General features: G+C 39.8%; 1 protein-coding gene across 4 annotated transcripts in view; it reads left to right on the plus strand.

The window, feature by feature from the left end:
* The window catches only part of il1rapl1a (interleukin 1 receptor accessory protein-like 1a), a 174,166-nt gene that overhangs the window by 64,075 nt on the left and 92,562 nt on the right, over positions 1 to 17,529 (plus strand). For all 4 annotated transcript variants that reach the window (XM_044019149.1, XM_044019151.1, XM_044019150.1 and 1 more), the window contains exons 3-4: positions 11,279 to 11,564; positions 15,784 to 15,970. In XM_044019149.1, coding sequence (XP_043875084.1) covers positions 11,279 to 11,564; positions 15,784 to 15,970 — 473 coding nt within the window. The remainder of the gene's footprint in view (positions 1 to 11,278; positions 11,565 to 15,783; positions 15,971 to 17,529) is intronic.

A 17,529-nucleotide genomic window follows, 5' to 3' on the forward strand; every position in this document is an offset into this window, starting at 1 on the left:
CAAACCTTGGTTATTATTAATCTGTCGCAGCAGATGTCTTTTTCGCTTGAATAAAAAATACTGAATAGAAATAACTCGATGTGTGTGTGTGTGTGTTCATGATCATGGGCATGGTGCCTGGGTCTAGGCCTTGGGCGCTGTGTCATTAACTTCTCTGGCCCCCGAGTGCCTCTCACTGGAGATGTCTCTTTACTGACTGGATGGATGGATGGGTCATTGCTTCTACTGCTCTCCCACCCTCTCCCTCTCTCCGAAAACTCTTCTGCTATCACCTTGATTTAACATCACATTTCCTATTCAACCATGGACAGTATTTCAGGTTTTTTTTTTTCTTCCCCAATGCATAGATTTGCTCTTCTTTAGGGATTTTTCTGCACATCTAAGTGAATAGAAAGTGTAAATCCAACAAATTGAACCAGGGGAAAACATTATGTTCTTATGTTCAAGTGGAAGTACAATGTTGTCATGTACACATTTGAACATATGAAACAAATGGTAGATTAAAGAGGGAAATTAAGCTTTTTAAAGTATACTGGGCGTGGACTGTGACAAACAGTACATACATACACGGCCAGTGAGATGATTCATGTCCTGAATAAATAATCCCTATGCATTATGAAACAAGGTAAATAATGAAAAGCACACACCGATGACCAAAGTAACGTATCAGTTGACTTGACAGCCAAGTGAAGTCAATGCATATAATCATGAATATTACATCAGAATAGCCGCCACTTTCCAGCATCATTGATAGCCATGCTGGACAGAGGCTCACAGTGGAGAACACATCTGAATTACTGGGCTTATCTACAAGGATCACCACAACCAGAAGCATTAGTGGTGTTTCTGTCTTGATGCGACCCCATTGTCTCTGTGTGTTCTTGTATGCAGTTAGATTGTTAGATTTTGGACTTTCCCTCTGGCTGTAAGCTGTGCATCGAGTAATGGAGGTCATACAAATTATATCAAACCCTGAGGTTACAAATGGCCACTGGCTCCAGTAAATTTTTGAGAAGACTGCACAGTTTCAGGAAATTTATTTTATAACCTTTAACACAAAATATCACACTAAGACATTATGATTTATAACAAAGGAATATTGTGCAACATAATCCTGACAAGGTTATACTTGTGTATACAATCATACATATTTTTCCACTGATGTGCCTTTGATGTGTTCTGATTTTTTTCAGGGATGTGTGGACAGAGAAATCTGATCAACACTTTTGATGAGATCTGTGTCACTTCAGCATGTGGTCCTAGATCAGATTTTTGTATGATATGTGAGTATGTAGGCTTGGTTGGTCGCAGGAACAAAAGTATAACAGTGCAAAAGCACTCTTTCTTTGTCATTAGTGTTTGACCCGTGGCTTCCTCAGGTTCACTCAGTCCCAAAATTACACATTTTCACCAAAGTGACAGAGTCCTCTATAGCACTCAGTCGCCAAAACTTGGGTCAGATTCTTTTTAGCCTTTTACTGAAAATATGTTTGTATAATATTTTAATTGACACATACAGGTGCATGTATCTGGTATATTTGGTATAATATCTGGTTTACCTATAAAGTCATATTAGGTGTTGCAAAAATGGTAGTAAAAAATATATATTGTTTATATGTGCACACATTTGCTCCTTATTTATTTTATATTTATATTCTGAATGGGGTCGTGGTTGCAGTTTTTCATTCTTCATTTTCATCCTTTTAAAAAGTGAGTCCCCGTAGAAAAGGTTTGGGAAACATTGCTCATAACGAAAACTGGGATTGAGTGCGTGAATGGGTCAACAACATCACGATTTCAACTACTCACAGTCAACACTGTCGGGTTATGCAACAATGGTTGTGGTTTTGTTTATTCCGCTGTTCCTTTGAAGGTGAACTGGAGCCAATCTCTGCTGACACTGGGCGAGGGGCAGGTTACACCCTGGGCAGGTCACCAGCTTCATCACAGGGCCAACATACAGAGACAAACAACCCTTCACTCTTACATTTACACCTACAGGCAATTTATGTCCCATGTCAGACAACATATTACAAACACAATTACAGCACGATCTGAGAGGCATAGGGTTCCGCTCTGAAAATCGATTGTTTTATCGTTTGTATTGTGTCATAATGAACAACAGTCGAGACCACATCTGGGACATCACATGACCTCTAGACAGGAAGTCTGGTATGTTTTTGCTGCCCACCACAATATGTTGATTGTGACCCTAGTGTTTGTTTACTGTCTTCTCTCTGGTCACTGTATGACCTGTCTCTATGGTCCGGGTCCTCTTTCTCCTAATGTCACTATGTGAGTTGTGATGTTTGGTCGGGCTGGATAACACCTTTTAATCTTTCAAGTCATGGCACCAAAAGGACACAGTGATCATTGTAACAGACAAGTCTGTTCTCAGCTGTAGAGTCTCCACTTACCTTAATCCCATTTCTGTGGACTGTTGATTCAAATCAGGATTACTCTGCTGGGAGGCAGCAGTGTTTACCACAACACGCTAGTGCTGCCACTTAAGCAAAGTCATTAGTGTAAACCAAAGCATAATCTTTTTTTTTTTTTACTCAATAACAAAGTTGCACTTGTACCAAATCTTACAGTTTTGTATATTGGAAGCAGCAAAAACTTATAAATACTCACTTTAGGCAAGAAACACTTTTTTATTATGGATGACACAAAACACTATTTTTGTTGCTTAATTTGAAGCAATTATTTTTTGAGTGGAAGTCCATTTTTTTGTTCTGTAATAGTGAATTATCATAGTAATTCTTGTCACTGGTAACTTTACATTTGGCCACAGGGTGTGGAAAGCAATGTGTCACCAGCTGCTTTTTCTAGTAGACAGCCTCGAAGCTTCACCACAAGGGTTTTTCGTTAAAGTGCTATGTTTTATAAACACAAACACACCCCAGGGAATTTAGTTTTGAAAGACAAATATGAAGTTTCTGTTGTGAATAATAAATGAAAATAATAATTATCTTTTCTCATTCTAGCCTATGTGTTTAGATTACCGGATTATCAAGAGCACGATCGTACTGCTGTATGTGGGATATAACGGCCTTGGTTTGTCTCCGTCATCTTCCTACTTCTCCTTTATTTTTGTCTCTCAGGCCGCAAGAGGGAAGAGGTAGAGGAGCATGGGTGATAATGACTTGTCAAATTAGAAGCGATGGAACCTGCAGCGAGTGTAAACACAATTCGGGATGTTCGGATGACATTTTCCAAGCTGTATTTCTACTGGGGGAGATTAGCGGAGTGACAGCTCAGCCTGAGTCTCATGGATCACAGCTGCACAACGGAGAGCGCGCACACACACACACACAGAAAGATGTTGAGAGAAGAAATTACTGGCATTTTAATGCTACACAGCAGAATGACACCTGGATAGACACAGCTTTTCTCACACCGAAAAACAGTTGCACCCACAGACTTAGCATTTCAGATTTGAAATGGATCTCCTCGTTCAAGGCTTGCTTCCTAGTCATGGTTCAGGATTCCCGGCTCAGCCAGTGAGCCCATGTATAGATTCATGTCCATGTAGCCTGCCTACACCCTGTCAGCATGATGGATGGTGTTCACACACAGCCTTGACTTTACAACTTATAGGGACTTTATTTGCATGTGTTCCAATTGCCAATAAAACTCCACTTGATGTAGGTGAGCTGGAGACTTTTTAGTTGTTAAGATATTAGAGGCCAATGTTTCTTGGTGTTCTATTTAACGCATGGCTGTCCTTCGCTGTCTGGAAGCAGCCACGAACGACGCTGCTCATTTCCCAACTTCGCCTATGAAATAAAGAGCCATTTATGAGTAACAATGTCCTGGCCACCGCATCTCCCTCTATCCTGCTCCCACTATTGGAGAGATACTATTGAGAATCCTCAGTGCATCAATTTGGGCTTCAAATGACTTTCTCCAGCTGGCCAATTCCTGACAAGCTTTCTGTTCATCTTTAAAAAGAGCTCTTTATTATCTAAAGAAAAGAATAAAGGTTGAGAGAGAGAGAGAGAGAGTCAAAAAGCTAATGTCTCAGTGACACCCTTTCTCACACAACAGGGGAAATTTCTGTTCTATAACGGGTTCTGGTTAATTTGAAGTCAATTGGAGAGTTATTAAAAGGATCTGCTCAGCTGTGCTGAACTTGGTCAAGGGCAACAAACCCACTCTGGTTTCCATATGAAACAACAGACAGAGGAATGTCACCTTCAGGCTAACTTGAAAGTTTGTTTGACATGCAATGTACTGTAATGGATAGTATATTGACTATACTGTTTTGTATTTTGTAACCACAATTCCATTTCCTTCTGAACACCTGCCTTTAAATCCTACAGTATGGATTTGCCTTTGTTTTAGGTATAGTTGGCATTTATCTCTCAAACCTTTGTCTTGCTTTTGAAATTGCTCTTCCAATATGTATGTAAATTCCAACAACTACTGCCAGAAATTAGATTTACTTCATTTCCCCATTGTTCCTGAATCATCTTCTGTGGTCTTCAGGTTTAGGTTCAGTAGCTTAATGTAAGACTGTTGTGCATTATTGCACTATTTGCAGTGCATGTACCAGAAATCATTATGGGAGAAAATATAATAACAAAGCAAAACGCAGAGACGTGGAAGCTCTGGTTTAATGAGCACAGGATATAGAATATGATGAGTGTATTGCACTAAAGTGGTCAGGATGCACAGAAAATGTATAGACATTAGAGTGGAAAGTGGCCAATTTATACGGAAGACGTAAACTGTGGCAAGTGTCCATTGTCCATTCAGGGTAATGACCAAGAACAATAAACAAAAGTACAGAAAAACACACCATACATTACAGCTGAGCAGCATTATTTAATACAGTCTTATATAATAAATAATAGTATTCACAATAATCACACCATTTGGTGATTAAGTGAAAGATTTGTAGTTAAAAGGCAGAGTCTGAACCCATGTAATGCTGTAAACCATAGAAAATGTGTCCAAAAGGTTAAGTTTGTAGGACATTTTAAAAAGTTCCTGAGTAATCTTCCTTGGATGTAATTAGAGTGAAAGTGGGCAGTAATCTGAGGTCAAATTTATTTTATAGCTCCCTCCTTATTTGGTTGTGTTTCTTCTGTTTAAGGGACACAATTGTGTTATGGAGGCAAACACGTTTCACAGGATCACTTTTAGAATATATAAAATATTAAAATATTGTTGTCTGGCGATTTCTTAAGTTCTCAATGTCTTCAAGAGATATATCCGTGAGAAGTCTAAGTCACACTGAAAAATGTTGTGTGTCTGTGTTCTGATTTGACTAGGTAATGACTCAGAGTGTAATTTCTACACAAATTGCAGCCCTTTGGTGCCAAAGCTTTTTAAATGTTTTCATTTCCTCATTGAGCTCCATGTCTACACCTGCTGACTGTGGTATACAGACAAACAGGTAAACACCAGTAGGGAACTCGGAGCATCGTTGGGTCTTGTTGGTGGAACAGATTTCAACATTTTAATTTAACTTTAACTTTGTGTCAATAACAGATTAGTAGCAACCTTTCAAAAACAGGAAGCTGAAGAAAGACTATATAAGACCATTGCTATTGCAGGTTTTAACAGGAGTCCTAAAATCATTTGAAATGATAAAAGGAGGATAAAATATGACCCATTACTGTTTATTATATTTAAATTTCCACACCAAAGATTAAGGGTATAATTTGTTTGAACGTAAATCTATATTTTTATTAGTCCATTGATTATTCAGTCATGACAGAATGAGAGAGACAGAGTGGGGGTCAATTTATTCAAGCTTGAGTGCTGCTCCCGGTCTCAGTCTGTTCCTTGAATAGACGGCAATGGTAGTTCACCATCGTCTTTAGAGAAAAATTATCTGTATTGGTCCACATTTGCATATAAATGAACAATAGTGAACTGTCAGGGAAAGCAAATGATGTAGAGACAAAAATATGGAGTGGCACAGCACAGAGGGAGAGATTAAAAAGACGATAGGTTTTATAGAGTTACAAAGACAAGGGAAAAGAATAGCTTATTAAAGAGACTATAATCATACTGATACTCATAGCCATTTTAAAAATATACTGTAAATTTATTTGTTGAGAATCATGAAATATTGTTAAAGGGTTGCAAGGAATGACCCCTTTTCTGTGTCGTGTCACTCTCCTCAGTTGTTGATGCTATATTTTCATTTTGCAGCATCCAAAAGAAACAATGACAAATTCAGATTCATTATGAAATTATGGATGTTGAGAGATATTTGTTTTGACAGGATTTTTTTCATGTGAAAATTCTTTTTGGTATAGGAAACAATGTTGTTGTTGAGTGAGTGACATGAAATATGCAGTGAAGGTGAGAAATCATTAACCAAGCCAAGTTAGAAGGATCAAGTTGGCTGCATTGGGGAGATAAAGATGGAGTCAGTGGGTGTAAATTGAGGAGGAGAGAAGGAGAATTAGACAGACATGGTTATTGAGAGTGCTTATCCACATACAGATCATTGGATGTCTTTGTGGCCTGTGAGAACCCTGACGCCCACCCAACATCTGATAATTACACTTCATTAAGAGAGCAGGTAGTGATGAGAGGAGGTGTGGACTACTGAGAGTGACATGAGATGAGGAGACCAAGACACACTGAAGTGAATGATGTATTGTTGTCAGAGGATGGTGGAAATTTGATTATATAAGAAAACAGAGGCATTATCCCCTTTCTTTCTGTGTGTGTGTGAGTGTGTTTGTGTATGTAGGTGGGTTTCCATCAGCCTCTTTGTGTATGCACATTTACAATGTGCACATATAAAACCCGAATGGAAACGCAGAGAATTCAGATGAAATTTTGCATGAGAGGGAGTTAGAAAAGTTGGCACACCAATAAAAGGCATATGAGGATGAGTGCAATGGAAATAGTTTTTTGCAAATATAAGAGACTGCTTATAAATCACAGGATTAAAATATATTGTTGTCCTTTTGTGGTGACACTGACATGTGTGCCACCTACAAAACTGCTTATCTCCCAATAGGTTCTCAAAACACAGTTCAATGCTCATTTTCTTGTTCTGAATCTTTGACAAAGTGGTTTACAATTTGCAATGGAAACCTAGCTTCTGTTTGTTGGGACGAGGCTGTTGCAACAGTGTATTTTAGTTTGTTTCTTCACTCCATGAGTGTTTATGCATGAATGTGTGTAAATTTATTCTAGCTCAGGGGGCTGTATTTATTGGCTTGGCTGAGTGTCACATGAAAATGGACAGGTCTGACTTGGTGCAGAAAGTAATAATGTTTCTATGAGAAACACACACACACACACACACACACACACACACACACACAGGTTTGTGCAGCTATTCTTCTTAGGATTCTCGTTGGCTAACCAGTTAAAACCTTTACCTAAACACAATTAAAATTTTAGCCCTAATCCCCATGAGGTACTAAATACATGCACACACACACACACACACACACACACAGCATGTTGCTAAACTCTCTTTCCACTTCCTCCCTTGCACCGGCCGTTCCTGTATCCTACACATCATGAAATGTAGCAGCGTTAGCAGCAGAGTAGCAGTGGGCAATAAAGGTGTGCTGCTGCAGCTTACGGTGCTGCAGTGAGATCCCGGGGAGCAGAGGCCACTTTGACAGCCACGCGGGAATGTGTCCATAAGGAAACGTCCTCTAAAGTGTGGGCTTGTCTGAGAGTGGTTGAACAAAATCGCTACAAAGGTGTGATGTCCCAGAGGTGCTCACACGAAAGGATAGAGATCCTACGTGTGTGTGTGTGTGTTGTCAGCCGAGAGAGTGAGAGATGGGGACTGCAGTATTCCTTCAGCGGGAGTCATTGATTTTTCAGCTCAGTATGTGGATGAGGCAAATGTCAGCATCTAATTGAGTTGATAAAACCTTTTTGAGGTTTGCGCATAAATATGGTTTCCCTCAGGCCACTGTATCAGATAACTCCTATTTGAAAGTTTGCTAGGAATAAAAAGGCCTTCATGTTGTGTGTTTCCATTTACCTTCACATGTGGAGTATGTTTCACAAATGACTGGCAACTTGAATGACATGAGTCACTTATCCCTGCCCTTGCATACAACAGCTGTGTCTCAATGCAGGGGTCGCCTCCTTCGAAGGTCACGTGCTTCACAGCACTGTGAATGAGCTGTCCCATTGCCAAGGCTTTTCCAAGGATCCAACAGCTGGATCATTCATTGTACACCAGTGTTTTTTAAAGGAGATAATAAAGCCAATAATGACAAAACATCTGAAGATCACATCATTACATATAAGTTTACAGTTGTGTGTCTAGTGAGAGAAGTGGACAGAGGGAGGATTGAAATGGCTTAAAGCCTGCTGCTAACTAGTGGCTGGAGGTTCAATTACAACAGTCAGAGACCACTGTCAATATATTTGCATATTGACACATCACTAAAAATAATAATTTTCTCACATATATTGTGATTCCAATTTGATTTGCAATAATTTTGCAATGAAACCAAAATTCAAGCCGTTAGATGTTGCAATTGCTCTTTTCGTTCCTGATTTGTGACACATTTTGACTCCAGTTTCATATTCACCACATAATAGGTTTCAAATGTGATGGTGCGTTACCACATGAGATCCTGTCACAATATAAACCACTCTATGTTTGAATGTAAGGATACAATACTAAATACATTATCAGTGAATTATCAACCCTGCATCAGATAAGTAAGTTCTGTTCTAAAGCCATGAATTGTATCACACCATGAAATATGAAATATAAGCTTACAGTTTCGTTGAACTATCTATGGTTTAAATTAAATGTCGCTAGACTCACAAAGGCAGTCCATAGAAGACACAGCAACCATTGCATGATAGTACAGTTACAGAAACAAACCAAAACCAAAACATTTATGTAACCTTCCATCTAACAATCAGTCTTCCGTAAGTTGTCGGACAAAACTGTGCCTCCTATGTTCCCATCATCATCCATAGAGGTCAATCAACAAGGTTGTAATAAGCTGCCTGTACAGACAAACTATTAGGTGATTTCTTACAAGACGGCAGTCTCCCACTGAATAAAATGTTTTGTGTTTTTTGTGTTGCTTGTCCTCTCACGATATAAGCTCATTAGAATAAACAGTTTTTGTTGTGACAGAGAGGGAAGAATTGAAGTGTGTGTATGTGAGAGAGTGTGAGAGAAAAGCAGAGGTCATATTCATTAGAGGTGTAGAGGGTGAATAAAGAAAAAAGCTGAATGAAGCCTCTGCTGTCCTTGCTGATTAGCACATTGATATGCTGACCGGATAGAGGAATTACCTGCTGCCTGTAGCGGAGATTCAACCTAATAGTTGTGTGTGAATTAGTGTGTCTCTCATGATAACCTCCTATTCAAAGTTAAAATGTTTAACTCTACAATTACAGCTGTGAGAAGTGTGTGTACAGTGGTGCATATGTTGGCATTCTAATTATTAGGAATGATTATTAGATACAGGTTCACACATTAAACCACACACACACACACATAGGTTTGCACAACTATTCTTCTGAGGACACTGCATTTGCTTCCATTACTTGAAGCTGCCTAAACAAATCTTTATCCCTGACCTTAACCATAACCAGTTAATGCCTAAGTGAACCTAAACCTAACGACAATTCAAACTAAACAAGTTCCCTTAAAAAGTAGTTTCTGCCTGATTAGGACCAGGATTTCTGACAAGGTCAGTGTTTATACCAGAAAACACTGACTTGTGCACACATTCATACGCAAGTGTGCACACATTTGTGGCTAACCCTACTAGTAATTAACAGACATAATTAGGCAGACTGCCATTCGTATAGGGAATGCATGCACACGCACACACGCACACACACACACACACACATGCACACACATTATTTCCCTGGTAATTAAGAGTATTAATTACAAGCATAGCTGTCCCCATGAGGCTTAGTATCACTCACAGACTGGCACGCAGCAGGGTTCTTATTACTTTATCTCACCACACTATCACCACTTCTCTCTCTCCCTCTGAAGCTCTTTGGTTACACGTGTACTCTCTAATGTACACCTGCTGGATAAACAAGTGGTAGCTAATTAGTCAGAGACCGATTGCTGGCCATGGGTTAACTTCTGGTAGCTGGGGAATGAGAGATCTTCTCACAAAAAGTATGCCCGTGTCTTTGATTTCTGTCAAATATCTTTTCAGCCCCCATCGCTAATTGTTTCTCCACTGCATTTTATTTTTAGTCAAGTGTCAATGCATTTCTCAAATTAGGCAGGGGGATACAGTTTCATATTACATGTCATGTCTTGTGATTTGAGCTTCTCTACTTGAGACACTGTCCTAGTTGGACAAATTTCTGTGTACCGTTGGACAGGTCTTTGTCTATTCAGGCTAGAATTGCATGGAAGAAGTAAAAATGGATCATAAGATGACTTAGCCTGTTACATTTGAAGAAGAAAAAAAAAATTCTTAGGAAAAATAAATATCTGTCAACAGAGCTGTTGTATTTGAAGAAACATATAACCATTTACTAAACTAACACTTACTTATGTGGCACTGTATGTGGTGCATCGCCAGCACTTAGCGGAGCCTGGCATCTTTTATGGAGACATCTGAGAGTTTATTTCCAAATGCCACAATGATTGCATGTTTGGATGTTGCAGAAGAGAGACTGGGCTCTCTCTGCGGAGGCAAAGGTGGCACACATGCGCAGTGTTAGAAGATGGCAGAAGAGGGGAGGAGATTCAGGATATTTGTCGATGGCACTGCAATCCTCCAAAAGCTAACACAGACTATGTTCACATTACCAAGATCAAGTGACCCAAGATTGGGACTCAGACCAGATTTTTTTCAGGGGCTGTGTGGCCACAAAAACGCCATTTTCAAATTATATTTTTAAATCATATCACTTCAGAATGTTATCTGATCTCCTGCCTCAAGACCAAGTGGTCACATAAATATGTTGTTGTGTTGGTGGTGAAGATGCTTGCAAAGACAGTATTTGTACATGTTTGTGCCATTTGAGGGGGCAGTCGTGTTCAGATGCAAGAACCTTGTGAATCATCAAAGATGATCAGCAATAATTTTATATTTTCATCTGATTTGATCAATTCAGCTATATTCTGAACATAGCCTTAAGCTTACATATTGTGGAGCAAATGACACTGATACATCAACTTGCATCCCACTGTGAAAAAAAAAAAAAAGTATTATTGTTATAGAAATAAAATGTTTTTCATGTCTACACTTTGTTTAATGTGCTGTGATATTTAAAATTGTGTGTAGTGCATTCTTGAACATGTCCTTTTCTGGTTCTTTTCTGGTAGTGGATGGCTGTACAGACTGGTCAGTGGACTACCTGAAGTACCGGGTGCTGCAGGGCGAGCCGGTGCGGCTGAAATGCGCTCTCTTCTACGGTTACATCCGGGCCAACTACAGCCAGGCGCAGAGTGTGGGCCTCAGCCTCATGTGGTACCGCAGCTCTGGCCTCGGCCACAGTGACTTTGAGGAGCCCATCACTTTCGATGGGTCACGCATGAGCAAGGAGGAGGATGCCATCTGGTTTAGACCTGCTGACCTCCAGGACGTTGGCCTCTACTCCTGTGTCTTACGGTAAGCATGAAAAAGGGGAGGATTAAATTTCACCTTACATAAGCCTGCCTATCTGAATCCTGATTCTGCAAACATTAATTACATCTGTTATTACTATATGTCGTGCAAGTGTCTTTCTCAGTGACGGGTGTGATCTGGGGATACTTTTGATCAGAAAAAGTTGAAACATCAAGAACCACCCATTTGCAGTCATTTAAAATCCCACTTGATTAAACTGGCTTTTCGATGATAATGAACATATAAGGCTCTGTGTAAATGTACCTTTTGTATATGAAGGGAACATGTTAGGGCAAGAAGAGACAACTGAATACAAGAAAACATCATAAACACCCATATACACAAACTCTTTATTGGGCTATTGTAGAGACACTTTTCCTAATGTAAGATGCATAATTATGTGGCAGAAACTTATTAACCTTTACAATGGAGAACATCCCTCAATAAACGGCTCATTGCTGCTCCTCATTTCAAAGCGTTTTTAATAAACCTAGTTAAAGGCCCCTTAAAGAACCAGCGATTCTTGCAGGCCATTCTGAAAGTGCCCATTTGTCTGTGTAGTGATATCCCAGTCTATATTACACCCTATTATGCAGTCAGTAGGACTAATCTGGCACAAATGATCCACAATGTTGTCGCAGACCTTTATTTTAACTACCCTTAATGATGTTAATTGGAATTAACAACCACTGCACAGCCTTTTGTCTAATTCAATTATCTTTACAAACTGTATATCCGATTGGTGGATGAAATATTTTAAAAAATACACAAGTACAAGGTTGTAAGAATCTTAAGTTACATGGTGTGCCACTGGTACTGGGTTAGGACCCAAAGGACTGTTAGCTGAAATGGTGTCCCTAAAGCAGGAGGCGTACCAGATCTGTCACCATGGTTACAATATGAATTGTATGATCAGTTTGATTAGGTGTAGGCATAAAATAAACATTAAGGTGGAGACCATGGTTTGGGTTAAAAGAAGTACTCTCTTATCGGGTATGAGAAATGTTTGTTGTCATGGTTGATTAGTCTTGAGAAATGCTGGACATTTTCTTTAACAAGTATGAAGGTGCTGTACAAGAGAATGCACATATTGTTCCAAACATTTTCCAGAACTTTTCCTGTGAGCACCACAGTCAAATATCTGGAGAATGTCATGAGTGAGCCCTTCTGACAGCAGGACATTTCACAGCAAGCAAGCAAGTGACTCCTGCATCAACATGGATGCCACACACTGTCAAGTGGTTCTGGAGAATTTCCCTGAATAAATCCCCCACTGTGTTCTTCATGTGTCAACAGCAAACTGTCCAGACCCAATTTCCCAGCAAACTTTGAGAATTCATGTCAGAAATCTTCTTTCTCTTTTTCTCAGTAATTGTAATTGTGTCACAAACTGAGCTTGATGTAAAACTTAAGCTCATATGTTGCTACTTTTGTATTGTGCAAGTAAGTGAGGACAACTATGATTGAGATTATATGGCAAGTAAAGGTCACACACATATATCAGATAAAAAACAAAGACAAAATAATGTAGAGGCTTTAAATAAATTGTGGCAACATATGCAATTGCAAATTGAAAACCAGCAAATGACCTATATGAATTGGTATATATAATATACAATACATAGAAGGAGGAACAGATTGAGATCACACACCCACACACACTTTATTTGACCTAATAAATTCTGTTTTCATTATTCTAATAATCAGTATGCGTTCCTGCAGTGGGGGACACTGGGAGTATTTCCCCCCGATGATTACACTAACCAACATGTTGAATAATAATGTGTGGAGAATTACAGCTAAGAGATGAGATGCAGACTAATATCCATGACTAATATCCATCTCAAATAGAATGTGACAAACGTGAAAGACACCATAGGACTGTGCATCAACCCCTAGCTGTCCATCAGTCAAGCAGCAGCACTGACAACTTCCCTCAGTGATATGTGGGGGAGCCCACTGTGAATATGTAACTATTAGAGATGTCTCCTGTTGGCTCCCTGGAGACTTTAACAGCTCAGGTACACAACTGAGAGAGGTCATTTCTGTATCATCTCCCCATGTATGTCAACAAGTGAGTTGAGGGTTGAATTTAAATATTTGGACTTTGCTTACATGTATGTGTCCACATTTGTATTCTTATGGAATTGCATTGTTGTATTTTTTTTCTTTAAACAAATATGTTGTCCATATGTATTTTGTAGACCTACAGCACAGCATCTTCCCACTCTGTTTCCTCCAGATAGGAGGCATTGAGTCGATAATTTTAGATGTCAGCACCAAGAGGGCACGGCAACGTTGTAATATCTTGCATCTTACTTTTGCTTCCTACAGCATTTTTCAGATGCCCTTTTAGTCATGTTCTGCGTAGTTGAAGTATACACCATCTTTTTTCTTCTCATTCCCTGTTGCTTTTCTCCTCCTGCACCTTTCATTGCTATCTTTGCACATTCTTCCACCGCTGCACATTGCACACATTTGTCTCCTACCCTTGTTTGTTTGTGTGTGTGTGTGTGTGTGTGCGCACATGTGTTTGTGTCTGCATCTGTGTTTTATGGCCCTAGGGGGTCAGAGGTGTTTATATGAGAGACGGCGACTCCCTTATTGCTACCATAACCTGAGTAGATTATATGAAACCTTGTCATTTACAGTAAATGGGAGCATCTGGCGAACCATAAATGTAATGTCATGAAATGAAATGAAAGCACACATAGCTGTAAGTACAGCCCCCCATTTTCGACCAACCGATGGTCTGTCTGAGGCAGCTCACAGCCAGGCCGGGGCCAGCCGACAGACTGTCGGTATAAAAGTACAGGGGATTCTCAGTCAGGCCTATTTTTCATGATTTGGGTCAGCTCGCTTATTTCCAATTAAGTCCTGATTCAAGACATAATTATATTTTGAATTAGTGTCTGCTTCCAGTTCTGTAGCAACCCTTTAAAACGGGTCCTGTTCATTTTCAAGAGGACAATGTATTTATGCAATGAATGATTTCCATATTTGGCATGGGAGCCTGTATCTGGCCTGCATTTTGTCAGAATATGCTACATTCACCTAAAAAAAAGAAGCTGTTTGTCTAAATTAATGAGGCATCTTTTTTCATATAAAAAAAAATATTTCTACTCTGTTTTTCTGAATCAACAAGCTCAGAAGAAAAGCTTTTTAAAAAAGAAAATGAAGTGGCAGCTTAATGTATATTGAGTTTGAGTTTGATGTTTGTGTTCCACAACTTTTCACTGATGAGTTAGACTTTAATACCCAAGTGAGTAACTTCCAGTATCCCTAACCCATAGTAAATCTGATTGAAACTAAACAAGCATCAAATTACTTAAGTATCTTCTTAATTCAGAAACACAGAGCGGCATTTTTTTAAAATTGTTTTTTTTTTTTACAAATTAGCTTGTTCATTCAGAAAAATAGAACTTTATAAATTTTTTTAGGTGAATTCAATTTGGTTCAATAGTTAAGTTTTTGAGGCTGACTGAAAGTCCTGCTCTCCTCCAAAATATGCTTCAGCAAAAGGTGTCAACATTCTTTCTTGGGTGTCCTTATACTTGTTGCCATGTGGAACAGAAGTTTTGGAGGGAGAAGACCTTGTCTCAATCACTTATGGAATACTATGAGCACTTGGGTAGCATTGTGTCAGTGGTGACAGGGGCTGAAATGACAGGAGCTGATGGCGGTTAATGATGATACTCACTACAAAATAAATATAAAAAATAAAATAGAGAGAGAGAAAGAGCAACCTCCTTCACGTCTGTCAGCTTGTGTGCTTGAGAGGTGAAGTGTGCTGATGGTTGCTGGGAAACCACAGGGGATGTGCAGTGGGGGCCAACTCCTTGTGATGACCAAGCAGCTTTCCCCTGACTCACGTCACGAGGCCCTCTTAGCATTTGTCTCTTCTCTGATTAGCATTCGCAGGCTTGACCGACTCCCCCCATAAATCCAATAATGGTCGTGAGTGTGAGTCATTGACTCGGTAAAGCTGCTGAACACATCGTTATTACTAACCCACAAAATGAGGAGGAAGACAGTAGAGTGATGAAAGAAGATAAAAAATAACTAAAAGGGCATCAAAGGGATAAAACATAAAATGTTGCTTTATGATGGTGCGCAGTCTGTGTTTTCTTTTTTTTTAAATCTGGCACATTAATGTTAGGATGGTGCCATGGCATATATAAGGATTTCAGAAAAGTAACGTGTTGCCCCCCTCTGCCCACAGGAACTCGACCTACTGCATGAAGGTGTCCATGTCTCTGACTGTGGCAGAAAATGACACAGATCTATGCTACAACTCCAATATGAGACGGAGCGAGAAGGCTGAGCTCAGCAAGAGCAAAGAGATTTGGTGTCCTGACATAGATGACTATGTTGAACCTGGAAAAGATCCAGACATCGTCTGGTACAAGGTGAGCGTTCTGCTGTGACTGAGCATGTTTTTTTAACATGTGAATGTATGTTTTCATCCGTTGTATGTGTCTTGGAGTCTCTGTGTGGGGAAAGTAATAAGGAACGCGGCTGTCTTTGTAATTATGCAAGCGAGAAATACTCTTTAATGGTTCATTGGTTTGTTTTCATCTCATTTCTTGGCTGTTTACCTCCAAAAATCTTGTTTGAAATGAGGCTCGAGATCAGTTTGTCAGATTACTGTGTGTTCGACAGATTACTGTGTGTTTGGATGCAAATGATAGCAATGAATTACACAAGCTATCTGCCTCTGTGAGTCATCCAGAATAAGGACCATTGACTGTGTAAAATCGGACGTAGTCTTACAGTTGCAGAACAAACTAACATTTTGAACTATTGAGATTCCAGAATTTACCGACACAATGACCGTTTTTGCAATCAGAATTCACACAGACATCACCTGCATCCACGCACCGAGTGGATGGTACCAGCTGTCAGTCACACTGGTGTCCACTTGTGTGACCTGCTTTGTCATTTATTAGAATTGACATCATGTGCTATTGAGGAAGAGCCAAGAACCATTAACTCCTCAGGATAAGTAAATAAGAGAAATAAGACTGTAATGGCCCTTGTCCATTATTGGCCGGTGTCACCTCGCCTCGACACGGCACGGGTTAGGTTGCATCTCCACTACAAAAAAAAGTGGCAGGGTTAGTGATGCCAGTCGCCGGTCACAATCTTCTCTTAAATATTGAGATTTGAGACATTTCCTTGCTAACTGTTGGAGATTTTTATAAACAGTCTATGATAAGGACTGAACAGAGGGCAGCCACAGAGATGGATTTTATAATGAACAGTAAAACTTTAGTGAAAAGAATATTGTTCAATGTCACTCTCTGCCCTGCAGAAATGAGTGAATGTCCTCCAAATGCTCCTGGTCTCTGATCTTTATTCTGCACATCCTCCCTCACCTGGGTTCTTGCCTTTCCCAGGTCAGACACGGCCCGCGGACAACAAAGTGCATCCCAAGAATTGCGCAGGCCAGACTAATCACAGGCAGATCAGTAGTAGATTAGCTGGCCGGGCTTGACCTCTAGGTTTTTCCAGAATTCAATTATGGCCTAGGTAATGACTGGGAGTGCTGGAACCCAGAGTTATTTGGAAGACTGCAGAGCCACAGTGATTGAATTCAAAGTTTGCCGGGAGCAATGGTGGAATAGAATCTGCAGAGCAATCCTTGTCCCTACCAGAGCACCGAGGGGTGGAGGAGAGGGAGAGAAGATCTTGTCATTGAGTCACACATTGTCATATCAAGTCACACACACACACAGAGACACTGCATAAACACTCTTATTTTGCCTGCAGAGACTCCTGCAAATAACATTCTCTGTCCTCTGTGGCTATACCTGGAGTATTGAATGGAGACTATTCAGTTCAGTGCAATAAATTTTGATCTGATAAGTAGGATAATGGCAGAGCCTGATCATTTTACGGTACCATTTTTATGTCAGGGTGCCAAGCTCTGCATCCATAAGACTTTATCCACTTTCTTAATCCTCAG

The sequence above is a fragment of the Solea senegalensis genome, linkage group LG2, assembly GCF_019176455.1.
Source record: "Solea senegalensis isolate Sse05_10M linkage group LG2, IFAPA_SoseM_1, whole genome shotgun sequence".
NCBI lineage: Eukaryota > Metazoa > Chordata > Actinopteri > Pleuronectiformes > Soleidae > Solea > Solea senegalensis.